The sequence below is a fragment of the Grus americana genome, chromosome 4 (genome assembly GCF_028858705.1).
Source record: "Grus americana isolate bGruAme1 chromosome 4, bGruAme1.mat, whole genome shotgun sequence".
In the NCBI taxonomy this organism is placed as follows: domain Eukaryota; kingdom Metazoa; phylum Chordata; class Aves; order Gruiformes; family Gruidae; genus Grus; species Grus americana.
Window position 1 is genome coordinate 70,066,429 of NC_072855.1, and position 26,045 is coordinate 70,092,473.

The 26,045-nt window shown below is 50.6% G+C and overlaps 2 protein-coding genes across 10 annotated transcripts in view; one reads left to right on the forward strand and one right to left on the reverse strand.

Annotated features, from left to right (window-relative positions):
- ELF2 (E74 like ETS transcription factor 2) overlaps window positions 1–1,984 on the forward strand; it is a 39,970-nt gene extending 37,986 nt beyond the window's left edge. For all 9 annotated transcript variants that reach the window (XM_054823712.1, XM_054823713.1, XM_054823715.1 and 6 more), the window contains one exon: window positions 262–1,984. In XM_054823712.1, the coding sequence (XP_054679687.1) occupies window positions 262–889 (628 nt within the window). In that variant the 3' untranslated portion in view covers window positions 890–1,984. The remainder of the gene's footprint in view (window positions 1–261) is intronic.
- Window positions 1,985–8,077: 6,093 nt separating this feature from the next.
- On the reverse strand, window positions 8,078–17,075 carry NOCT (nocturnin). The gene is made up of 3 exons (XM_054824642.1): window positions 16,665–17,075; window positions 10,827–11,096; window positions 8,078–10,243 (listed from the first exon to the last, which is right to left on the reverse strand). The coding sequence occupies exons 1-3, from the start codon at window positions 16,855–16,857 to the stop codon at window positions 9,408–9,410; spliced, it is 1,299 nt and encodes a 432-aa protein (XP_054680617.1). The 5' UTR covers window positions 16,858–17,075; the 3' UTR covers window positions 8,078–9,407.
- Between the last annotated feature and the right edge of the window lie 8,970 nt (window positions 17,076–26,045).

Genomic DNA, 26,045 nt, shown 5'->3' on the forward strand with positions numbered 1-26,045 from the left:
AACTGTCAGTACTCTTGCATGTATTTTAAAATTATGTAGAGAGAGGGAGGATAAAAAAGAGATATGAGTGCTGCTAAATTTCCTAAGTCTTATTGCTAGATGTGCAAAAGGTTTGGAATTTTTTTTTTGTTGGTTGGTTGGTTTGGTTTTTTTAAGAGCCAATTAAAAATCTGTAAATCCTAGATCTGTCTATCCCTGTTGTCATCTCCAATGGTACCCTGTGTTTTGGCTTAAACACACACATCTATCTTTATTTTGCAGGACTGTACGTGTGGCAATGCAAGTGCCTGTTGTAATGACCTCTCTGGGACAGAAAATCTCAACTGTGGCAGTGCAGTCAGTAAACGCAGGGTCACCGTTAATAACCAACACGAGTCCAACAACAGCAACAACTCCAAAGGTAGTAATCCAGACAATCCCTACTGTGATGCCAACCTCCGCTGAAAATGGAGAGAAAATCACGATGCAGCCTGCCAAAATCATTACGATCCCTGCCACGCAACTTACGCAGTGTCAGTTACAAACAAAAACGGGCCTGTCTGGGTCAGGAAGTATTAACATCGTGGGAACCCCATTGGCTGTTAGAGCACTAACCCCGGTGTCTATAGCTCATGGCACACCAGTAATGAGACTATCGGTGCCTGCTCAGCAGGCGTCTGGCCAGACTCCTCCCAGGGTGATTAGTGCAGTTATAAAAAGTCCAGAAGTTAAATCAGACACGGCGGCTTTAAAACAGGAACGTGAAGTGAAAACATTGCAGCTGGTAAAAGAAGAGAAACCGGCAGATGGAAGCAAGACTGTGACCCACGTAGTAGTAGTTAGCACGCCCTCAGCTATTGCCCTTCCTGTAACAATGAAAACAGAAGGAATCATAACGTGCGAGAAATGAAGAATAGCTTGCTTCTGGCATGGACTTTTAGACTGTTACGGTTTTGAATATACTGACATAATTGGGGGAGGGAAGTGGATGCGATCACCAAGTCGAAAAGGAGAGTTTTGAAATGTTAATAAACGTGCACATGTTGAAGACTTACTGGAAAAAAAAAATTGTTTTCCCGTGTTTCAGTGGGAATTGAACCACATTTGATATGCTGACAAAAACTGCCTCTTCCAGTTGGGAAACAGCTGAACCTATGGAGAAGGAAAGATAGAGGGACTGAAAAGGGACCAAACAGTTCACTACGTTACCCGTTACCAAGTTACACTAAGACCTGGAACACTAAAAGAGGGTTGTGTGAGAGGTTCGCCTTGGTTTTTAGTTTTCAGAGGGAGAGGAAAGTCGTCTTGTTACAAATGGCAAATTTGATGCATGTTATTTGCATACCAGCAATTACTACTGTGTGCCCACAGTACTCAACTGGTGCTATGTGAAAAACTCTGCTACAAGGTATTGTAGAATGTGAAATAAAGGAGAAGATTAAATAGCTTCTAAAAGAAGACAGAGACCTAGAGGGATTTTTGTATCATACAGCTTAAGCAAATTCAAAATGAAAGCCTTAGACTGATTTTCAGTTATCTTTCTTGAAATAAGCTAATGGCTTGTTTGTGTAAAGCTTTTTTATTAAAACAAATTTTTTAAAAATCTTGTACCTAGCACAGTATTGTTATAGAATTACATGTAACATATTTTGTATGGTAGTTAAAAGTCTGTCTAAATTTCTTAATTGTGGACAAAATAGCAGCAGGCTTTCCGCCTTCTGCTGTAACATGCCTGTGTCTCTCACTTAGCCTTGACATCCGTGCATACATTTCAGTTTCAGCTCTACCCTGTCACTTGAAAGGTCACGCCCAGCATGAGCTTTTGTCAGGTAGTTCTAAACCTGTAAATTTTTTTTAGTTGAAGTTAAGAGGGAAGTACCAGTGTTCAGAATGAACTATAATAGTTTGTATATTCAACATTTGAAGTATATTCTATTTTGTTGTACTCTTGTTTCAAAGTGTATTCAAGTAGGTTTTACTGAAATATAGAAACGAAATTTAACGGTGTTTGGTCTGCTTTTTATTTTTTACTTTTTCCTTTCAACCTATTAACCTTCTTTTCTGCTTATTTGAAATCTTCCAGGCATTCAGCCTAAGACAGCCGATAGAGTGTGGAAGTTTGGAACTCCTCACTACTCAGGTACTCTGAACGGCTGACCAACTCCCTCACACAGTACACTGAAATAGCTTTCATTGAAATATCTGTGAAGCTTGCGGTAGTTGGTGAGGTAACTTCTGACAGGGGTCTAGTTCTCTTACGCTTTTTCAGGACGGTGAGCATAGGCGGTGTTCTTTCATCATGGCTAATCACGAGTGCTTGTGGAGTAAGTTCAGTAGCTTAAGAAGTTATTGCCCTCCAGCTGACAGGTGATAACTTTGTGTGTGCTGCCACTTGTTTTAGTGCAAAGAAGACAGGGTTTGCTTAAATGATTCTGAGAGTCCAAAACTTCTAGAGCTCTGTGAACTACCTAACCACTACCTAACTGTTTCTCCAGCCACACCTTAATTTCCTAAGGCTGCACTGCAAAGGACAGGTAACAATGAGTAGAGTTGGCTGGGCCAGTGTGCTAATCTCTCTGACGACCTCATAGAGGCAAGCTGAAAGTACCAGTACATAGAAACTGTGAAAAAAGAGAAATACTAAGTTATACTGCTGGTCCTTTTGATGTTGTTGCCATTGGCATTTCCAACTGTTACTATTTTGGCTTCAGCACAAATACCTACCTTTAGATAGATTTTTTTTTTTCTGAATGAAGTAAGTATCTAAATAGGTTTTCCATTTATAATTGCACTGAAGTTGTTATGGGTATCACAATACATTACTACAGGGTAAAGCTTGGGTGAGGGCACACAGTATACAAACTACTCCATAGTTGCAGGCCATGTGCAAGAGTTTGGCTAAAAATAGACGCAGGGTAGCTTGGTTACCTTGTTTTCCTGGGGACCACAGTGGCACTACAAGTTACTGGAGAAGCAGCACATCAGCTTGTGGGTAGCCAGGTGCCAGCGGCACCCCCAGTTTCTGGTGAGATGCCCTAGAAAGTTCTTCAGAGCAGGAACTCGAGTGATCTTGAAATAATTTAAGTCTAAATGACCGTCTGAGTGCTTCATGCCTGGAGGAGCAATTTTGGCAGAAATCTGGAACTGAGGTCTTTGGTAACGATAAAGGAGATCAGAATTAAATACTTATATTGCAGTTAATTTTTTTCCTTTAACTTTTAATACTGAAAAAGTAGTTACCTCTGGAGTCCTAGCAGTAAGCTCCACTCGTCCCTTTGACTGGTAAGAAATGTGGGAATAGCTCCATACAGCCAGGCCAGCATGTGGGAAACCCTTCTGAAAAAAGGGATTTCTCATACTCTAAGCAGGGAAGCAGAGTTTAAGAACAAATGAATGAACAAAGTGAAGCAGGTAGAAAAGTGTGGTGTAGCAATCCCTTCCACTAGCAGTTAAACCAAAGAAACAAAAGTGCTTTTTTTACAGATGAGCTGTGTTTCTGGCCTGGGGTAGAGGACAAAGACTCCTTCACAGGAGGAAACGTAGGAGAAGGAAGAGGATTGATGTTGCTAAGAAAGAGGTAGGACAGAAAGGGAAGTAGGGGGAAGCTGGGCACTGGGTTGACTGATTTGGTAGTCTGAGAGGCACTAATATTCTGGGTAAAGGAAAATGGAGCAGTGTGAAGAGAGGCAGGTAGAATAAATTGGAGCTAGAAGACATGAAGAAAGAAAAGTAATAGCATTTTTAAACCCACATTTGTAAGTCTTTTCTGTAAGAAGTCCTTTTCTAAATAGCTGTTATTTGATCGTATATGAAAGAGATGCTGTACCTCAGGGCTTGAAATGTCTATCTCTGGAGTATTTGTAGTTAAGACCTTTCTGACACCTAATTTAGATACACTGGAAGTCAAATGGGGACAAGCTGTATTTCTGGAAATAGATAAGGATCTCCAGCTGATGACCTCCTTATCTTAAGTTAGAGCCAAGACTTTACCTCGTAATGGCAAAAATGAAAGGAATGAAGGCACACACGTCTGCTGTTGGTGAGACGGGCAGCTCGCAGCTGTGCTCTGGGAAGCTGCTGTTACTGTTGGTGCTGCATCTTGCCACAGACCTCGCGATGGTCCTTTGGCTCTCTCCCCTGGCCACCTGGCGAGCGGCACAGACACTACTGGCTGCCAGAGGACATTGATCAGAAGTTTGTTAAGTGCTGTATGAGGATGCGCTGTAACTGAAATGGGAAGGGTACTTAACCTGGCTTCAAACAGTGAAGACCCTTTTTGTTAACCTTTCTGTGTATGCCTTTGTACTCCTCACTTTTTTTTTTTTTTTTAATTTAGCTGCTAGCTAGAAGTACAGACAGGCTTTTTGTCACAGCCAGGTAGTGATTTCAGCTCTTCAGCATTGCTCTGTGTGTGCGTGGTTCCTCTGAGTTCTGAGATCCGGTTGTTCTTCAGAAGTGATGTGCAATCGTACCAGAGGCATACTCTCCCTGGGGAATTCTACAGCTGAATGTCAGAGGGGCGAGATTCGCATCTGTAACTGAGTCTCAGATCATTCTCTCGGTCTGTGCAAGCTTGTTCTTCAACATGCTGCTTTGTGCCGACATAGTTAATTACTATGTGGGTGAGAAATGTTTTTACTGGTGGTGGTGGAGGACATGACCTCAGGATGAGGGAGCTTTGGTCAGGTTTGTAACATCTGAACTGGACAAAGGGACAGTAAAACATTGAAGAAGTTGGCATCTAGCTGTACTCCTAGACTTCTGCAGTCCTGGTGGAAAAAACTGTTATTTTGTCCATGTGTGAGAGTGGGACTAGCTTTTACATCTGAAGCTGGTGGCTCATAAGAAGGCTCTGGGATTAACTCATCCTTGGCAAGTAGTAACTTCTCTAGATGTGTGAGTGGAATGAAACTAGTGTGAAGCGAGCACGCTTTATACAGAAGGCATCGAGACATATACAGCCATGGTATCACTGATTTTACAGAGAAAAATACAAACGTTTATTTTTCAAGTAACTACTACTGTAAGTTGTAGGGCAGACAGAGTAATGCTGTGTAATCTGCAGGAAAACATCCAACTGTGAGTTGCAACTCAGAATGAAGATCTGAATATCAAAATTTCTGGATTGTGGCAGGAAGGAGAACACCATCCCAGAGACCACTGTTTTTGTTACTCTCTTGGACAAAGCCCATCTTGCTCAGCAAAGGGTTCTGTGCCTTGAGACATCTCAAGTGATGGGGTAAAGTGTGCTGCAGGGAAGACTGAGCTCTTGGGATCCTCTGTTAATTGATTTAATCAACTGGAGGAGTTTGGAGAATTACATCTGAGCTGATCAAGGATCAGCGAGCCAGGGGCAGTCAGAGTTGATGAGAAAGTGGAGAGGTGCCTGAAGCCTCAGCTCTTGCTCACCGTGACACGTGCAGTGGGGATCTCAGTTATGCGTGAAGATTGTCGCAGCCAGAACAAGCTAAATTCAATTTCTGCCTCGTAGAGACAGTTCAAATATCAGATATTAAGCTTATTAAGTGAAGAAGATCCAAGTGACACTATCTACTTCTGATCTAATTGTTCTCTAAGATAGTGTTTTAATAAGCTTGCAACAGCTTCTGCCTTTCAGCAAATTAAATAAGTGGGTCATTTCTTCCTTCAGCTAGCTTGAGGGTGAGGGAAAACTGTCACTGCTAAAGCTAATGCAGCTTTTATTCAAGATTAGAGCAAGGGATCTGTTGAGACTTTTTTTAGCCTTGGTGTGCTTATAAGGCAGCCAGCCACAAGAAGAGCTTTGAAGACATTTTTACTGTAAGACTAATACTGCTACATAGGAAAAAAAATTAAAAACCTTCCTGCTTCTTCCCATGAAAAATATTTAGTGTACTGATATTTATAGCAGGCAAAAGCATTTCATTCCTGCAGGCCTGCCTCTTGCTGAATAAAACAAAGCAAGAGCAGTATTTCATTTAAGTTTTCTAAAAGTGTCTGCAAAATACATTTTATAGGAAGTACTGGAATAAAAGGGTGAAGCTGACTGGGAGGTTACCGGTTAATTTCTGCATCTTGTCTACCTTTTATTAAAATACAGCAGGAAGGGTTCACTGTTGTGCTGTAGCAGGGATGTGTGATTTTCTGAGTATGACAATATTAAGAATTGTGTTGTGATGGGGAGAGTCCCCAGTCTTTTGACAGTCATTCCACTGTCCTCTCGCCTTCAAAATTACCCTTTAAGGACATGAAGCAGTGAACGTCTACTGTCACGTGTCCAGGGTGAAATAAGAATCCCAGCCCTTTCCACTTCAGGAGAGCTCTGCAGTGATGGCAATATCATACAAATCATGCTGTTTCTCCACAGTTTGAGTTCTTCTATAGAAAAGTTAGTGTTGAAAGCAAGGGTCTGAGTAAAATGATGTACAAATGGTCCAGATAGTGAATATCATCACCCTGGGAGAGTGATGGTAGGAGTTTTGTAGCTCCTGCTGATACACAAAGCCTACCATAATCGGTGCTATGGCTCTGTGCCCTGACAGTGGTGAAATGATACCAGGTTGATGGACACCCTCTGCTTCCTTAGGAAAAGAGAGCTGCTTATGCAAAAGTAAAATGGAAATTAAGGGCTTTTTGGTGGTGGTGGGGTTTTTTGGTGGGTTTGTTTTTGTTTGGTTTGGGGTTTTGGGGGGTTTGGTGGTGGTTTTTTGTTTGTTTGTTTTTGAAATACAGCTCTGAGTACAGTATTATCTTTGCTGTCAAGTCACAGCTTTCTACCGCAAGTGTAGTTTCTTCTAGAAACTGCCAAAATGGTCTGAATGGAAACTCCAGCTCCTGGCATGACTTTTTGTGGTAGATAAGCAAGGATTTGACCTACTAAAGGTACTCTCTTACAGGTCTACATTGTGGCATTGCTTTTAGAAGCGTTTAGCTACAGATGACTAGATACCTCCATTAATGGGCAATTGTATTCTTTCTCCTCCTTGCAAAGAGCATTTGAGGGAAGATCCTATGAGAAGACAACCCTAAAGGAAAAGCACTGCATTTCGCCCCCTCAGAGAGCAACTGAGGGCAGCCAGCAGCATGAAAAGGGAGGTGTCTCAGCCTAGCCAGTACGGAACGCTTACGGCAGGGATGCTCAAAGCTCTGCCTTTCTCTAGGGCATTAGGAGCATCTCATCTCTGGCCCAGAATCTCCCCCAAAGGAGCTACCCCTTCTGGCTTCCAGGGACACAAGGAAGATTTATTCCTGAAATTTCAGCTGAAGAAAGCCCTGGCTGGTAATAGTTGATACACATCTGCCTGGTAAAGGGTATTCGGAAGTTGGGCTCCTTGGTTGTGAAGTCCTTTCTGTCTGGGGAATTTCAAATCCACACTTGCTAGGGGAGTCCAGCGTCCCAGGCTGGTTAGAGGGGCCTCAGCCCCTCTGCTCGGAAGCAGATCATGACCCTCATCCCACAAGGATTAGGAACGCCTGCAGAGCGTGTTATGGCTGTGGAGCACAGCACTTCATTCGTCTGCCTGAAAGGGAGTTTTTGTGTGTTTGTGTGTGGATATGGGACTTCCATTTGCCAGACACTGTATTTCACTTACCAGCAACACAAGTACAATAATTTATGGGCTGTTTAAAGCACATACCTGTAGTGTATCTTGCTCTTCAAATGATGGTTTAAAAAGGAAGTGACAAATAGAGCTGCCTGTTGTGAAGAGCCAGCTCTGCTAGGCATGCTTAGCACCCCTCAGGGAGGAATATTTGCACCCTGCTTTGCAGTACTGGCCAGGTTTGTAGCTCCACACAACTCTTGGAAAGAGTAATATTTACAGTAATACAGAGCCTGGGCTTCATCTTTAGCTAGGGGAGAGAGCAGCTTAGCATCGCTAAAGGTAACTCCCTTCCCTACAGGTTTGCTGTAGAATTTGGGCATTTCAAGTTTGAGAAAGAGCCTTCTCCATGAAAGCAAAGCAGCCATGCCAACTTGTCAGAGTAGGACTGCGGAGTCAGGGGAAGGAGGTCTGGGATGGGGAGCATCACCACTGACTCAAAGCTTGACCAGTCACTAGTTGAGCCGGTTCGCCTGCCTGTCACAGGGAAATGAAAAAGATGGCAGCAGAGACATTCCTTTTTTTTTTCCCCAAAGATTTTTATTAATAAACACCTGGAACATTTAAGAGTTACTATGGGCCTTACTCTACATAGAAATACTGCTTTATTTGCTCTGCCTCATCTTTCCCAACTGTCTAAAAGTCAGCCCAACTGTTGTCTTGTCACACTTCCCTCCTCTCTCCCTACCTCATTTTCCAGCACAGTGGCGTGTTTACAATCCATATATGCAATACCTATGTCATACCAATGAGCACCACTCCATGCACAAGAGTCACTACACTAACACGGCTCTGTTGTAGCCTAGGTGCTTAGCCAGAGTTCCCCCGGGCCATGGAAAGAGGCTCCTGAACGCTGTTTCTGTATTATTTCAAGTCAGATGCAGGATCACCAACTTCTCTCAATAAATAAATTTTATTTTGTAACAGGTTCCAGTGTAGCTTTAGATTCTGAAGATAAATAAAAGTCTTTCAACACGAAGATTGGCCCTTACTGAAACAGGAAGATTGACAAGACTATAAATTTAAACCATTTAGAAAAGTAATAACTGAAGCAGAGAAGGAAATACTCCCTGGTTAGGTGTGTCCTCTGGAGGGAAGCACAGAAGAGACAAAGGTAACAGTCACTGTGTATACATACCTACAGGCCGTACGCCTGTAAGGGACACGTGCACGTTCATCTGGAAAAGTGAGGATATTACTCTATGATGTAGAGCAGTTAGCCTCTAGATCCTCACCTGCTCTTACTGGCGTGGTGGGGCTTCCTCACACTGCACTATTATCCATTCACTTTTAATGAAATTGTCATCTCAAGTCATGTAAAAATGAGAAGACGACACTAGTGTGAGTTTAGATTTGTTCATATCTAAACTGCATTAAACTTTGATCGTATTGCAACAGAAAAAGATTTAAGAGAATCTCACTGAGTGGTTGAGCCTCATTCCCTTTGGTACTTGCACAAGCTTAACATGAAATAAGTAAAATTAGCATGCTGTCAGGGCAAATTGTTTTACAAACACAAGTGTTTGGATTTAAATACTAAGGCTTCCACATTCATTAGAGGATTAAATCCTTAAACACAGGGGTTAGTGAAAGGATAAAGCTCATTTGCCTTCCAGTTTTCAAAGCCCGACATGGCAAGAACACCATGACGAGAACACGGACTCCTTTCTTCCTCCCTTTGAGGTTCCAGATTAACAAGTGCTGAACGGCAAGTGTAACTCCAAACAAGTGCCTGAAATGATGTTTAGTCAACAGCGTTTCTTCATCCTTCAATAGCTTCCAGAGTTTTCTCTAAAATAAAACAGTGGTGAGTTAAGACACTGCAATACCAGGTGGCATTCTAATGCATTACAGCAGTCTGTCCGGGTCTTGATTAAAACTAAAGTCACACACCAGTGACAGGTGATCAGAAGGGTAATTGAATGATGGCAGCCTATTGGGCCCAATTTGCTCTTCAGTCAGCAAGCCCAGGGCTGAGTTCACATTCAAGGCATGCTGGGAATACCAGATATAATCCAGCGTGTGCCGGCACTCTCCTGAGGGCCGGATCTTCCAGGTGGTGTACGGGGGCTCCGACTGCCCGTCAGGGCTCAGCAGCTTGTACGCACTGTTTAAGTTGAGGCTGGAGTTGGAAAACTCTCTGTAGACCTCCTCAGTTGGCTCCGCGTTGAAGTCTCCGCAGATGATCAGAGGGATCTTTGCACCTTGGGTAATGCTCTTCAGGTTCTGAAGAAGATCGCAGCCTTGCGCAGACCGAAACCTCTCCCAGCCAGTACGGGCTTTCAGGTGAGTGACAGCAATGCAGAACAGTCTTCCAGTTTCATTGCACTTCAGCGTCTGAGCTATGGCCACTTGGTTGGTCTTCAGCTTCATGGCGGTTAGCCGGATGTTAGCACTGTTGATGAGCTCAAAACGGTCTTTGAGGAAAAACAAGGCGCAGCCATCCGGCCCGTTGTTCTGCTCCACGTCTAGGCACGGGGACCACGGCTTTGGGAAGAAAGTACACTGGTAGCCGAGTCGGCTGAGGAGTGGCTCAAAGGTGTCAAAGTAGTGGTCGACTTCTTGCAGGCACAAGATGTCAGGCTTGTATGCGAGGATTTCCTCCAGGATGAGGCACTTCCTCTCTTCCCACTTCAGAGCTTCCATGGGGCACTGAACAAAGTTGTCTTTGCCTTCTCCGAGAGCTGAAATTAGCAGAGAGGGGGAGAGGGGGGGGGAAGTTACCAGTGGCTAAAGCAGGTTATCCAGGTTTTGCAGAGGCCAGAGGCAAGGCTCTGCTCTTGGGAGCCAGCTGCCACCTTGCAGCACCCAGTGGCTGCTTGCAGCCCTGTGCAAGAGCAGGCATCTGTCATGCAAGAGATTGTAATGGGAAGTGGCACGAGGCTTTCGCAATGCTTTGCTTTCTCTGCAAAACGCGTGTACATCAGTTTACATGCAGGTGATGGGGTTTTCAGGAGTAGCTGCTGACTTTCAGGGTGCCAGGCTTGCCAATGGGTGAGAGGTGGGCATTCAGAGCTACCTTTGGCATTGCAGGTTGCAAGGAGAGACTTTTTTTCCTTTCCTATAGAACGGAAGGCAAGCCGCTATTTCAAGTGCTGAAAATCTTCCCCCTGGCCCTCAGTCGGTTGTGCCTCATGTAATTCACCTCTCTCTCTTTGCTCTGCCTGTCCCAGGTATGCCTAACTACGTAGATACACCTGCATTTAAAGGTTTTCATTGCTGCATTTGATCTCAAGGTCACACCTTGAGCTTAGAGGCAGCTCCTACCTTGGGCAAGGATGTTCCACTGCATGACCCGAATCGGACGGTGGTTACTGGTGGCGTTTTTCTTCAGGTCCACAAAGTCCCTCTGAAACCGGGGTGGCCGTTTCTGCAGAACAATCTGACATTCCTCCAGCAAATCCTTGGGGTCTATAGGATCCAGCTGTGCCAAGTCTGGCTGCTCCAGGCAGTTCTGGTGCTGGGACACGGCACTGCTGCTCAGCGTCTTGGCGAGCGCGCTGTAGAGCCGGCTGGTGCTGTTTCCCATGGAACACACTGGAAAGGAAAAAATGGCGTTAGAGATGTCCACCGCGACTCTTCTCACCACTCAGGTGCCTTACAGATAACCGTTACACTGCAATTTATGGTTTGTGCAGGAGCCTGTGTCTGAATCTGAGATAAAATAAGGACACAGAGACAGGGTTAGCTCTGTCCACAGCCTCACTGTGTTTTGCTTATTATCAGGGACTGCCAGCCTCTGCAGCGTGCAAACACTCTGGTTTAAGACATGGTGCAGGTGTCTTCTAAAGGAAGAAAGGAGTCTTTCATCCAGAACAGCAGGGCTAAGAACAACTTCTGCGTGTGTTGTAGGAAAAAGAATAGTGCGTACTTTTTTCCTCCTCACAGAGGAGGGTGCCCAGCAGGTAGACAAATACTACCTGCTCCTTATTTCATGTGCAGCATTTGTCTCTGACGGAGATGGCACTGCATGGCCCCGTACCCTGTGCCTGTTTGGGATGCTGCTGGGCTGTGGGCCTCCTACCCGCAGAGCGGCAAGCGCGGTGACTCATTCCCTCAGGTTAATATTTAATAGGAATCTCTGATCAGTGCTTCGCTTGCCCCAAAAGCAGCAATTTTGATGAGCACAGAGCAGCCAGATGCTTCTGCTGGCTTAGACCTCAGGATGGAGAAGGGGGTCTCTCCAGCTCCCCTTCATACCCCTATGCTCATCCCCCTCACCCTCCTTTCTCCCTTCGGCTCCTCGCTCCTTCGCGCTGTGCCCCAGCTTGGCAGCTTCCAGCACGCCCTGTGGCCCTCCCCAGGCCCCAGCGACCTCCTGCTCCTTTGGCCATCTTAAGCACGCATCCTGCAAACACACAGCTGTTCTCCCATCAATGCCTGCTAGCAGTTACACCCCCCACACCCCATGTCTCCTGCAGGCAGGTCCCCACATCAGGTCACACCTGCCACAGGGGTGGGGGTGTGTGTGTCCCCCACTCTGTTTGGCCCTTCGGCTTATGCGCAGGAGGTGGCTGCAGCCCTCTTCCCCTCGCAGGGGTCCAGCAGCCCTCATGACTATTGTGCTATAAAATATCTCCTCCTCCCGCTTCACAGAGAGCACAACCAGTAGCAGGGTGCAGCTGTAAACGCCCCGAGGCTTGCCTACTGCAAACAGGAGGCTGTTGGTGTTAAGGGCCTGGCTTCAGGGTAGCTGTGGAGGAGTTTGCACAGAGTTCATAAAATTCCTACACCTCTCTGCAGCAAGACCTTGGCACAGCTGCACATGCCCCAAGATCTCTTCCAACACTTCTTCAGGGGGAGGGTTTTGCTCTGAGGTGCCACAACGCGTGAGGAGCACTTGAAAGGAGGCTGCATTTGCACTTTTCCATGCTCAGCGCTCTGCCCGAGCAGGGTGCCTGGACACTTGGTTTCCCCTCAGACATGGGCAGGAAGAGCAGCGCTTGCACCACAGCAACTTGCACAAGAGGCAACGCTGACAGTTTCATTGTTGTCTCAACTTATCTACTCTGAATGCATTTTGCAAAGGTAATCTTGAGCAAAAGAACTTCAGTGTTGCATTGCTGTTGGCCCGCAGCAGTTTTTAAGTAAGTTTATTTGTACCTTTGAGTTACGTAAAACCGGAAGGGACTTGTCACCTTGCCCTCACATCTCATGGCAGATTTGGGGTGCACACACTTGCACATTCAGCCTTTGCTAGCCTGAACTACAGCCTTACCAAGCGTAAGACCTGGTGACAGACCTGGTTAGAGGGAAAGGCAGGAAGATGGAAGCCTTAACAGTTCAATAAACATACTTAGAAGGAGAAAAAGAAACAGCCTACAGCAGGAGCCTCATGCCCTTGTCTTTAGGAAAATGGGTACTTTTAAAGACACTAAAAAAATACTTGCTCTAACATATGTTTTGTATGTGTAAGCCAGTGGAACAGCATCTCTGGACAGTTCTAAGAAAGTTGTAAATTGGGCATTTAAATTGGATGTAGGATGTCTCTCCCCACCTCCACCCTGTCTCCATCCTTTTAGTTAAAGTACCATGAGCTCCTCAAACTGAGACATGAGCTTGGGCTCACAAGCACAAATGCCTTTCTAGGGGAACTGTGTTTAAAGCGTTTCCATTTCTGCAGTCTTTTTCAGTTTACAATTCTTGTCAAGAAGCCAAATATGGCTGAAGTAGAAGAAATGCCATTTCATAGTGAGGGAGGTGGGCCCAAACATGAAATCCCTAAGCAGGACCCTGACACAGCTGCAAGGGGACAGGGAGCAGGAACGAAAGCACACTCTGTACTGGCTACAGGAGGGTCCAGCCTACACGCTGCCGGGCAGCCATGCAGAAACCCAAAGAAATCAATAGAGCTTTTAATGAAAGCTCCACAGGGAGCTCCTCGCCTGTTTTTGGGGTAGGTACAACCCACAGTTAAGTGCTGCAACTGGAGAGAAGGACACGGTGCCTTCTGCTATCTCAGGGATGCTGTCAGCAGCCAAGTTCAGCCATGAGCCCTATGCCCCGCACCCCCCCCCCCCACCCCAAAATGCGCCCCCCTGCCCTGCCCTCCTGGCACAGCACTAGCCAGGCAGTGCCCCTGCCATGCCACGGATGAACGTGGCTCATGTGGGCTCTCTAAAGGAATAACAGGGAATTATCCTGCTCCTATTAGCAAGAGCCTAGGCTGCTCATTGCTTGACCTGAGTCAGAGGGAGAGCATTTGAAAGGGACAAGCTAGCACCGGGGAGAAGCTAGGTGCAGTGCACCTGGAGCCAAAAGTCTACCCTAGAGCTCCGAGCAGCTTACACCTCTTACAGCAGGGTGAAGTCTGAGCTCAGTCACACACCTGCCAAGCTGCAAACAAAGCCAGAGCATTGTCTAAATCTCATCCCTGGGGTCACGGGGTATCCAGCTCTTCACAGGGGAGCCAGGCACAGCCTAACCCGCACAGGATATGCTACAGCTCAGCTGCAGCACAGATCTGACAGCTTTTCAAGTCAGGAATGTCTCAGGAAGGAAAAAGAGCTTCTGTTTTCTTTTGAGAGCCCAGGGAAGGTTGAGTGAAAGAGGGCCTGGGCTATAAATCAAATGCTTTCAGGCCCGTTGCGGGCAGCTTGGGAGTCCTTGGTTGAAGGGGGACTCCTGCAGGAAGAGTCCAGCTTAAGATGACTGATGAACTGCACAAGTTCTTTGTCCCCAAAGAGCTGAAACCATCACAGCATGGACTGAATTGTTCTGCAGAACAGGAGCCAGACCAGGAACCTGAACACTGAAATGCCAAACAAAATCCACTTGTTATTTTTGCAATGCTTAACATATCTGTGGCAGTGAGGCAAGTACAAGGTCACTGTTTGAAGATCCTTACAGTCCAAGTTAAATGACCTGTAACTTGCTAGGATAACGTCTGCTGCCAGCGCTGTGACACCGTGGTGCTGGTGTACGCAGAGGAACAAGCAGACTCCTGAGCTTGCACTTTAGCAGTGGGTGGTGAACATGGACGTGATTCTCTTGGTGTAATGTTGCAATAGGGAACACCAGCTCAGCAATTACCATTCAAGGTGCTTAAAATAAAAAAATCTTCCTCTCAGCAAGGGTGGTGCCTCAACACAGTCAGGGCAGGGTTAGGGTTTAACCTGTTCATTAATCTTCAGAAGAACAGGTTGGAAAGTTCAAGGTTTCTTGTGTCATCCAGCAATAGCACAGAAGAGATGAACTTCTAGGATCTCAGGCAACGAGCAGTCACAGACTTTATTTTAAGGACTTTGCTTCAAAAGACAAGGGCTGCAGTGTGCAGAGGGGTACTGGGGCCAGGGCCCTTACCTTTTGGGTAAGGTGAACAGCATTCTGGTTTCCTTTCATCTCTGACCTCCCAGCACTGCTTTTGGCTGAGAGGTTCCCCCCCTCGTTCACTGCAGGGATGTGGCTGCCAGGTGAACGGCTCCACCACACCTGCAGCCTGCTCTGCAGTTGCATCAGCCTCCACAGCCAGCAGCAGCTGGAGATGCCCTCCCTACAAATCCAGCTCTAGGAGAAACTTGGCAGACGACCCCCCGCCCCCATGTGACAAATCCTGCGCTACAGGGTGTCATACTACATGTACAGCCTTGTCTGGGCCAGCAGGATCGCAGCCCCAGGCCACCTGCACTCAGAGTGGTGCTTGCTGCTGCTTGGAGTTCAATTTTGGCCCTTAGGCCAGTCGGAACCCTCACACAGGGAGTCAGAGAGCTCATCGCAGCAAGGGAGGTGCCGCCTGGTCAACAGGCAACACCAGGAAGGAGGGAGCCTCAAATCCTGCCCTGAGTAATACACAGCATCAGTACTTGGCACAAGCTCTGGAAACCCTTTTTCTCATGAGTGCTCTGATCATGAGCGTGACTCCGCCAGCTCGCAGGCACGTACGCTCTCCCCTGCAGCTCCATGAAGCTTCAGTCCTGCTGTTTGGCATCTTGGCCTGGCTTCAGCAGGAGGAGTGGAAGCACCCTGCTCCAGCCTGGCTTGCAGACCCCTCCTGTAACAGCACCAACAGGGAACAGACACACTTTACCCCAACCCTGGCCGAGGACAGGAGGGAAAAGCAGATCTCCCGCATGCCAGGTAAGTAATACAGCCTCAGATATTGCATCAAGGCTGTCGGACATGTCCCTCTCCCACCAACAGCAGCTTGGAGCAAAGGCGGCTGCTGCCCCAGCTTTCACCGGGAGCCTCTCCTCCGGGCATGCATTTTTAGCCAGGGTCAGAGGGAAGCTGCTTGTCGACAGACGCAGCTTAAGGCTGAATCCGAATTGCAGAGGCCTGGCAGGTGCATCACTGCTCCGCTCTGAGCCTCGCCGCGGGTCAGCGGGGGCAGAGTGGAGGGAGCACGGTGCCTGCCAAGGCGTCGTCCTCACACGGACCCCAGGCAGAGCATGCACCCAAGGACACACGGGACCTCGAACGCTTTCCAAGTCTCATTTTGGGAATGAGGAACGAGGCGTAATCATTGATACCTAACAGCGCAGGCACGTAGGAACCTGATGGCTCAGCATCCCCACCTTTGCCTGCCTGAGGGTAAGCTGGGCTTTTCCCACACGCTGTCTCTAGTAGACAAAAACCCCGCTGTGAGCCAAGTACATCCTACACAAAGCGCGACGCTGGAAGGGAAGAGAACAGTTCAGCTAGCGACGGCACGCCTCTGACAGCGCGATAAGGGCACTGACCCATTCGGACAGTCACCCCACGAGTACCTGGGTTTAGTCGGAGCAGCCAGCCTGCCTGTGGGCGCAGAGCAAGCCCTGTCACGCAGCCCCGGCTGAAGCCCGCCAGCAGCACGGGCGGGCTGTCCGGCAGCGCCCATCGTTTCCTTGCTGGGCGTCACTTGCTCGCACTTACTGAGCAAAAGCCACGGCTGCTGCCTCAAAATTAAAGGGTCTGTTCAATTTTTGGGGTGCGGCACAGCACGTGAAAGGCGGTTTGCGAAGGAACAGGTACCCGCGCTGCTACGGGGCGGCCTGGGGACGGGAGCCAGATGTTCCCGTTCCGGCCGCCTGCTTGACCGGAGCGAGCGCTCCCGGCGCCTCCCGGCTCTAACCCCGCCCGGCGGTTCCTGCGGCCGCTCCCCGGCACCCCCCTCCTCCCGGTACCCACCTGTGCGGGGCGGCGGCCCCGGGGCGGGGGGGCCGCCCGCCGCTGCTGCTGCTGCCGTTGCCCGCGGGGCGGCGGGGCCGAGGGGCGGCGGGGGGGCGCGGGGCCGCGGCGGCAGGAGAAGGGAGGCCGAGGCGGGGGCGCAGCAGAGGGCGGGCAGCGCCGAGCAGAGGCAGCGCACGGGGCTCTGGTACATGCTCCCGGCAGGGCGGGGCGGGACCGGACAGGATGGGACCGGAGGAACCGAGCAGCAGCTCCCGCGCCCGCCCCGCGGCGGCGCTTATAGAGGCGGCGGCGCCCCGCGCGGCCGGTACATCCGGCACCTACCAACCACCCGCACCCGGGGGGGGCACGGACACACGCCGCGGGCGCCGCCGCCCACGCAGGGCCCGTCCGTGGGGACCGGCGAGACGGTGTCTCCCGCGGCCGCTTTGCGCTCTCGCTGCCGCGGGTGGTGGGCGCTGCGCCCCGCGGCCGCGCATCCTTCCCTCACACCAACACCCCCCCGCCGCCGTGGAGTGGTCTCGCCCGGCGCAGTTTTTCCGCTGGTGACGTCGGAGAAGAGAGCATTCTGTTCCCACGGACGTCATAGCGTGGGGGTCAATGGCCCCGTGACCTCCTTCTTTTCTCTCGCTGGGGCCGTTTCAGCCGTGGCTGTCAGCCTTGGGGCCGTGGCGGGGCCGGGGAGCGGGTTTCCCCCACGCGTGGGGCCGCGCGGGGCTCCCGCACGATGCCATATAAGGCGAGAATGTGGACGCGCGGTATTACATCACGCGGGAGTGGCGCCGGGCAGCGAACGTGGCCGTGTCCCCAGAGCCAAGGGCAGGGCGCTGCCCCCGCATCGTGGGGGTGATGGTGGCGTGAGCCCTTGTAACGGGGGTCCCGGGATCCCCTAGCTGGGTGCCCACTCCTGCGCCGGCCGAGGGGCCGTGGGCGGGAGGGGCAGAGGGGAGCCGGGGTTCTTCGGCCTAAATTCAGGCCCATGGCCGGTCAGAACCGGCTGGGCGTGTGCTCTCCTCCTGAAAACACGGCTTTTCCTGAGATGTTGTGTGTTTTATGTGTTTGACAAAATAGCGAGGTCGCTCACGGGAGGTAGGCGCGCAGCAGAGATGCCGCTACGGGAGCGAGGCCGTCTGGCAGTGCCCGCATTAAACCCGCGTCTGCTCAAAAACTCATGCGCTCGGCCCTGTTTTCCTCAGATCTTCGCGAGAGGACCAGGAGCAGGGCACAGCAGCCGCTCCCTGCGTTTTGGTGCTTCGCTCCCACTCTCGGGGGGTTGTTCCCCAGCTCGCTGCCTGCCCTGCTCAGGGCGGTTACAGCCTCCGGAGGCGAGAGGCAAGGGAGAGGAGACGTCTCTGCTCCAGAGAGACACAGGCCGGGCTTCACCGCCCAGCAGAAGTCAAGTTTTGCAGAGGATCTTAATTTTTCTCTTTGCGCCGTCAGGATGAATTACTTGCGGGCTGCCTTTATGGGTGATGCGCAACCTCGCTCTCAGCCGCCAGCGGAGGAGGTTTCACAGCCCCGTGGAGCTCCCAGAAAGCTGCGGCCGCTTGTGCTGTCGGGCGGGCGGGCAGGCACGCCTCGGGGTACACGGGAAAGGGAGTTTTCACGTCTCTGGGGACTCAGCTGGCATTCCGGGGCTGGAAGCGAGTGCCGGGTGTCGTCAGAAAGGTGAACCCCTTTTCCAGTGGGTTGGTGCTCTGATGCGAGGAGAGCTCTGACTTTCTAGGACAACGCATGTGCTTATCTTTCCTAAGCGTAACAGCCGGCCCTGCTTTCCCCAGCGCTGGAAGGGGATTGCATCGTGCCTTGGCTCTGGGAGACGTGAAGAGCGGTTGATTGCTGCCCTTGTTCTAGCAGCGTTTTAATCTACTTGATGACTGCCATGGGCCTCTTCGTCATTCTCTTTCTTCCCCTAGAAAAAAGAAACTGACTTCTTCAGATCATACCTTCTAAATCTCTTTTTCTTACTTTCTCCTCCAACATCTCCTTGCCTGCCCCAGCCCAGAAGCGAGGTGCCACGCTTCCCCGCTGCGTCCCGCACAGCCCTCCCAGCACTCAGCCCACCACGAATTTGCCCTTGTCTCTTCTGTGGCCGTGCCGCGTTACTCTCCGTTCCAGCCACAGGAGCGTATTTGCCAGGTCCTTCCCTATGGCATCGCTGCCGGGGGGCAGCTTGGATTCTGCTAGCACAAGGATCCTTGCGGTGACCCTTTCCTCCTTGTTTGAAGGCAGGTGCATCGTTTGTCTTTCTCCCACCACGTGGGACCGCCCTTCTTGCCTGGCTTTTGGAAGGTGCTTGCTAGGGTTTCAGAGACGGGATGATGGAGGTATCTGTTAGCTTGCTTTCTGCCCATCCTCAACTTGCTTTGCTTCCCTGCCTCAGACTTTTCTGTGTCTCCCTCTAATTACTAGAGCTGGTTTTGATGTCTTGTGTGTTGGGTTTGCGTGGCAAGGTTTTGGTAGCGGGGGGGCTACAGGGCTGGCTTCTGTGAGAAGCTGCTAGAAGCTCCCCCTGTGTCTGACAGAGCCAATGCCAGCCGGCTCCAAGACGGGCCCGCCGCTGGCCAAGGCCAAGCCAATCAGCGCCTCTGTGATAACATATTTAAGAAGAAGAAAAACACTTAGAGAGAGAGCTTTTGCAGCCGGAGAGAGGGGTGAGAAGATGTAAGAAACTCTGCAGACACCAAGGTCAGTGCAGATGGAGGGGGAGGAGGAGCTCCAGGCGCTGGAGCAGAGATCCCCCTGCAGCCCGTGGTGAAGACCATGGTGAGGCAGGCTGTCCCCCTGCAGCCCATGGAGGAAGGATGAGGGGGTGTAGAGATTCCACCTGCAGCCCATGGAGGACCCCACGCTGGAGCAGGTGGAGGCACCTGAAGGAGGCTGTGGCCCCGTGGGAAGCCCACGCTGGAGCAAGTTCCTGGCAGGACCTGTGGACCCATGGAGAGAGGAGCCCACACCAGAGCAGGTTTGCTGGCAGGACTTGTGACCCCGTGGGGGACCCCACACTGGAGCACTTTGCTCCTGAAGGTCTGCACCCCATGGGAGAGACCCACGCTGGAGCAGTTCGTGAAGGACTGTAGCCCGTGGGAAAGACTCACATTGGGGAAGTTCATGAAGGGCTGTCTCCTGTGGGAGGGACTCCATGCTGGAGCAGGGGAACGATGAGAGGAGTCCTCCCCCTGAGGCTGAAGAAGCGGCAGAAACACCGTGAGATGAACTGACCGTAACCCCCACTCCCCGTCCCCCTGTGCCACTGAGGGGGGAAGGTTGAAGCCGGGAGTGAAGTTGAGCCCGGGAAGATGGGAGGGGCGGGTGGGAAGTGTTTTAAGAGTTGATTTTATTTCTCATTCCTCTACTCTGTTTTGCCTAGTAATAAATCAGATGAATTCCCTCTCTAAGTTCAGTCTGTTTTGCTCGTGACGATAATTAGTGAGTGATCTCTCCCTGTCCTCATCTCGACCCATAAGCTCTTTGTTACACCTTTTCTCCCCTGTCTAGTGAATGAGGGGAGTGAGAGAGCGGCTCTGGTGGGCACCTACCTACCATTTTGATGCTTTGAACCCTCTTGGCTCTGACTGATTTCAGTTAGGAGCCACCCTGATTTCACCCCTGAAGGCTTGTTCTAGTCTGTTATTCTCACCTGTAATTTTGTCTGTCTTTGTTCCTCATTTCCTTCTCGATTATCAAAGCATAGATGGTGGTAGTCTCACAAGCCCTCTACTGAGAGTGTTCGTCTCTCTACACTGCTTTTCTGTTAAAAAAGAGAGTAAGTTGGAGCATGTATGGAGCTGCTGCAGTTTTAAAGGTGGATCCTAGAGCTAGATGCTTAAACTTAGACCTGGTTGTGGCTCGGCTCATCTACCCTTCCCTAAGCAAAATGTTTGATACTCCAATGATTCAATGTTTTTAAAATGGAGTTAACTAAAGAACGAGAAAGATAATTAAGGAATGTTTTAAGAAGCAGCTGCGCTGCCTGCCCTCGACAGAGATCTGCCAGCGCTGGGGGCACAGGGGAGAGGCGGCCAGGGAGGGCAGGGCTGGAGCTCGGCTTTCTCTGCTTTCCGACGTGCTGACCGCTCCTTGCAGATCTCTCGACTCTGATTCGTATCCTCTCCACTTTAAATCTGCGTGGTGGAGGCAGAGGCTTGATTGCCATGCAAGACTGTGAGCCCTGGTTCCTTGCTAACCAGAATCGGCGCCTGACTGGGCTTGTCTGGGCACCCTTATCAGAAGGGCAAACTCCTGGCTAAGAGTTTCTTTCCATGCCTGTTGTGTGTGATGATCTGTAACCGGCTTTTTTTTTTTTTTTTTTCCCCCCCTTTCTAGAAGACCAGACACTTCTGGAAGGAAAGAGTGGTTGGTGATCCAGGTAATCCATGAGCTAGCCTAATGGCCCTGCCGTTTCTGGTGGGATTTGGCAAAGAAAATATGTAACAGCGTAGGGACGGATAACCCGGGTTTTGCTGCATTATCTGCCACAACGCCGCTGACGGATTACAGGCTTGGTGACAGGGAAGCTGCTGCCTGACTTTGCGGTCCTGCTCAGGAGAGGAGGCAGCTGGGCCCGTCTCTGAGCTCCGTGTCCTCAGCTCCTGTCGCTGACATTCAGGTCCATCTTAGCCCGATGGCTCTTCGTTCCGCTTCTCCTGCCCCGCGGGAGAACCCTTTGTCCCCGGAGCTGGGCGCTCGTCCTCCCTGCCGCTGCTCCCGCAGGTTCCTGCTCAGCGGTTGTGAAGTAACTAATGACTGGGAGGTATGATGTGTTTGTCATTCAGTGTATTACTCTGATGACTCAAGTAGCTGGGTTGAGGCCAAACCGCCTCTTCATGTGATCTGCGAGGAGGAGGAAGGAGAGAAGATTTCCTGCTCCCCGCTGTACTGAATGTGCTTTTCTCTGCTGTTTTGGGTGGTGGCTTTCCTAAGCCGTGTGTGACCAAGCCAGCGTGACAATAGCAGAAGTGTTTTTGAAAGAATCAAAAGTTACTGGTGATGCACGAACCTGTTTTCCACACTTACCGCTTTGTCCCCAGGATTTGGGAAGAATGGTGATTTAGCTCCAAAATATGAGTCGGTGTTGGCTTGGCATCTCTCGGGGTATTTCAAAAGTCCTAATAGCCTGCCACGGAAAATAAAACACTTCTGAAAATACACAAAAGATGCAATTAATTTTAGGTACATGTGACTTAGAGAATAGAGGGAAGTTTCTTTGGACAGCGATCTCAGCTATCCCACGCACATCTGGCTGATGTTTCCACTAGCCGGGAACAGTGAGCAAGGGGAGAGAAAGGGTCCAGGCCAGAGTCTGCATAGACTGTGAGAAATGCTTTTTTCTTAACTTTTTAACCTGTTTTTGCCCTGGAGATGCTGATGTTTCAAACATCCCGGTTAGCGGACAGACTGTTAATCCTTTCCCACCGCTGTGGCAATCCCAGGCCCAGTGGAACTATGTTACTTATTAAAAAATAGACATATGACTAATATTTTTCTAGCATGTAGTAAAGCCATTGATTTCCACAAACTCCACTTCCTTGGGATTAGTAATGAGCTGAGGATAACGATCCTTCCACCTCCTCGGTCAGGCAGCTCCTCCCAGCCGGTCACCCCTATGTCAGGAAGGCGCTTGCGCTGCGTGTGGTACCGCTGCCCTAACACGGCCAGCATTTTCAGCTCGAAAAAGGGGGATCTGAAAGGAAGCTGTGATCCTGGGGGCAGAAATCGTTGAAATATCAGTCGGTTAACAGGCTAAAAAACCGGTGGCAGTTTGTCTCTGCGCAGCACGGGTGGCTGCGAGCGCGGTGATTTCTGACTTCATGGTGCACACGCGCCCCAGCACCTTCTTATTTCTGCTGTGAGCGAAGCCATGGCCTGGGGTGGTGGCTGCTGGCTGCCTTCCCGGGGTGCCTCGCGCCCCTGGGGTGCCGCGTTGCCCTGCCACATCCCCACGAGCCCTTCACCTCCCCCGCATCGCCCTGCTGTGGGGCGTCCTCCCTCCCCGAGCAGCCGGGCTGGAAGTGCTCGCCTGCTTTCCCCTCCGTGCCTCACCTTGGTTTTGGGCACCTGGGAAGAAGCTGGGAGCCAGGACTCGGTGGCAGACGTGGGGGATCTCGGTAGGTTTGAGGGAGGCTGCCCCAAAACCTGAGGTTCACCTGAGGTGGCAGCAGGGCAGAGGATGGATGTTTAAAACAGGCAACGTTGCCGTAGATAGCTGAGATAGCTTTCCAGAGCTATTTCTGATTTCTCGAGCGTTTCGGTGCCTAAGTGCCTCAGAAAGTGGAGCTTTGCCACTTTAACCCAGTATCTGTCTCACGGAGAAATGAGTAGCAGTAAGTCTGGGCAGCAGATGGTAAAGTCTTCCATGCAGCTAAGGAGGAGACTGGGAACGATCGTGACACTTCTGACATCTCGTTAAATAAACACGCATGTCACCTCATCTCAGATACGAATATACACCGCACTGCGGATGATTAAATAAAGTACTTCATATTTAGAAGTAGACGTCTGCCTGTTGAATCAAAATTTCCAAGCCTTCTACGTGTGGCAGCCAGCCTTTGGCTTGACTTGCTCAGTAGCTCTCTGAATCTACTTTCTGATACTTGATAATTTTGGGAATGATTATTTATGCTCTGAAGACCTGCTACCTAGCTTCTGGGGCAAAGCCATTTTAATTTCCTTTGATAATGCTGGCGACGTTGAAGGGAATTGGTGCGTGACTAGCTCTCCTTAGAGCCGCTGCAGCCGCTTGTGCTGCCGTGCTCGCCTGCCTGAGGAACGGGAGGTAGCACATGAGGGAAAATATTTCCACTCAACCCTTAATCTGTCTTCCGAGGGACAGAAATGGGCACGTTGTCCATTTAGGATGTCAATGTGACCCATCAGCGTTTCGGTGGTAGCTTCTGAACAGCTATCAGATGGTGATGTGGTTTTCGGAGGACTCCGGAAAGGCCAGGGGCTGGCAGGGCTGCCATGTCCCCCTGACCCGCTGGCAGGAACTGGAGCCCTTGGTGATGCAGGAGTGGTTCACCTGCCTCTGCCGAGAGCACGAGGCAAATGGGAGGCAGGTGGAGTGAGCACCGTGAAAAGCCTGGGATTCGCACAGCATCGATCGGTGCTCTTCCAGAGCCCAAACCAGTGGAGGTGCCGACCCTGCGGAGCTCGGGGAAGGGATGCGCTCCCCGGCACCCAGGCATTCAGAGGCGGGGGCAGTGGGGTTGGGGCTGCCCATGCTCTGCAAACGCTGCTCTTGGCCACCTCCTCCCAGGGGCAGAACCTTCAGCCTCCTGCCCACTGACTGCTTCAGCGTGAGGATTTCTTAGGCCAGGATAAGGAGAGTCTTCTTGGCGTGAGCATCATTTTTGCTTCCTTCTTGCCTTCCCCTTCAAGGTGCAAATAGATCTCTCGTGGGAGGAGTGTGACCTCAGGTTGGTTTAGTGTCTTCCATTCGTAGTTTTTGGGGGCAGGCTGTGTGGAGGTCCTCTCCTCTCCTCTCCTCGGGAGGTCTGGCTGGGCTCCACTCTTCCTTCCCCTTTCAGCAGATTGCAAAATGATGTATTTGATTCCTGCACCAAGAAAACAACCTCTAAGTAGGGGCTGAAATTCCAGCTTGCTGGGACGATGAGCCTGAGCTGGGAGGAGAGGGGAAGAGCGAGAAGGGCCATGCCAGAGAGCTTTAACTCTGGTTTTGTATGGTTTTGAATTATTTTTGTTATAAAGCCTCACCCTGGCATTGCTACGGGGTGGTGAAGGAACTTCCCGTGCTCCTGCCCTTATGCACTGAGCAGTGGTGGTCTGGGGTGGAGAACATCTGCCTGGCTTTACAGGTGAGCGCTTCTGCCTGCTGAGCATGGTGTGGCCTGCAACAAACCCAGGCACCGGGTATCTCGGCGTGTGTGCTGCTTGTGCGGGTTGTGTTGCTGCTTAGCAGGCTTGAGACTGAGAGGTGAAGTGTAATAGGGACCACCTGGGGACCCAACCATCTCACCCCTGACTGGTGAAGCCCTTCAGATCATGCACTGTTCCTTTTCCAGTCCCGTTTGAGCAGGCTCAGCTGTTTTTCCAGGCAGGGATGCCTGATCTAAACAGTTATAAATCAGAGTCCCAGAGTTTTCCTTTCTGAGTAACTGTATTTTAGAAGCTGCTCTGCAAATCGCACACGGGATGTTTATGTACTAAGCTACATTGCTGCTGCCTGGGCTCCTCCTGAAAACCAACGCGATGGGAACTGATGGAGAACTGTTGTCTTTGATGTGGAGATGCCAAGGATCCTTGGCTGGGCACCACGCTCCTCAGGTAAAATGATGTTAATGTTCATCTTGGGAAATAAATGCAACTTCTGTTTTTCAAGCTTTATTACCCTGGTTTCACGGTACCTTGGCATCTTGGCAAATAAACTTGCCAGTCATCAGTTTCCAGCTAGTAAATTTGTAATTGAAGTGGGGCTGGAGCGGTGGAGCTGGCAGCCAGCCCCAGGGCTGGACTTTCCCCCCCCGGGGGTGTGCTTGGCCACGGCGTGGTGGTTGGGCTGCCCTGGAGGCAGGGCTGCCGGCAGCTCCCACCGCCCGGCCGGCATCCAGCCCGGGCTGGCACCCAGCCCTGCCCCACGTCACTGGCCCCGCTGCTTGTGCAAGCACCCCCATACCGGCGTTCGCCCCCCCGATGGCTTTCGTAACCGGTCTGGCGGGGCTCTGGGGGTGCTTTGCCCTCTGCCCCGCCAGGTGCCCTGGGTCTCCCCAGCACGGAGGCTTTGCTCAGCTCTGACCAGCCTTGGCAGGAGTGGGGGAGCCCGAAATTTGGGCTGGGAAGCTCTTGGCGCCGCTGGACACGCCAAATTGGAAGCTCCGTTTTGGACATCTGATGGGGGTTTGAGCTTCGTGCTCTTTCTGCAGCCGCCCTGGGCAGCGCGTTGCAGGGAGCTGAGCAGCCCCTGGCCGCGCTGCCCTGGGCCGGGCGAGTGAGCTGGCAAAGCCCGAGGTTTTGCTAATCCCCAGCCATGAAGGCAAGGCTTGGTAGCTGGCAGCTTCCTGAGCGACCGGCTGGGCTGTCTCCTCTCACCAGCTGCGTGCCAGAGGGGTTGCTCTGCCGACGTGATGCAAACAAGTCATGGCAAATGCCACCTGGGCCGTGCCTAGAATAAGTTTTGCACCCTGCAAAAATATTCTACGTATTCGACAGCAAATTCCTCTGTGAATTGCCTCCTTGCAATGCATCAAACATAGATTTAATTATGAATAGATTTTGTTCTTCCAGGGCAGCTTTATGAGACGTAGAGAGGTAGTCTTCCCTCTGCGGGCACACCTTGGAGTTTGGGTGAAACCGCTGTTGTTTTTCTCAGGGACCAGCTGGGCTGTCTGAATACGTTATATTCTGGTTTCTGTCTTTGAAAGG

Coding starts and splice junctions, on each gene's coding strand:
- NOCT (XM_054824642.1), bottom strand. CDS start 16,857: ATGTACCAGAGCCCCGTGCGCTGCCTCTGCTCGGCGCTGCCCGCCCTC. Junction 11,097..16,664: donor GGGGCCGCCGCCCCGCACAG/GTGGGTACCGGG, acceptor TTTCCTTTCCAG/TGTGTTCCATGGGAAACAGC. Junction 10,244..10,826: donor GTGGAACATCCTTGCCCAAG/GTAGGAGCTGCC, acceptor TGCTAATTTCAG/CTCTCGGAGAAGGCAAAGAC.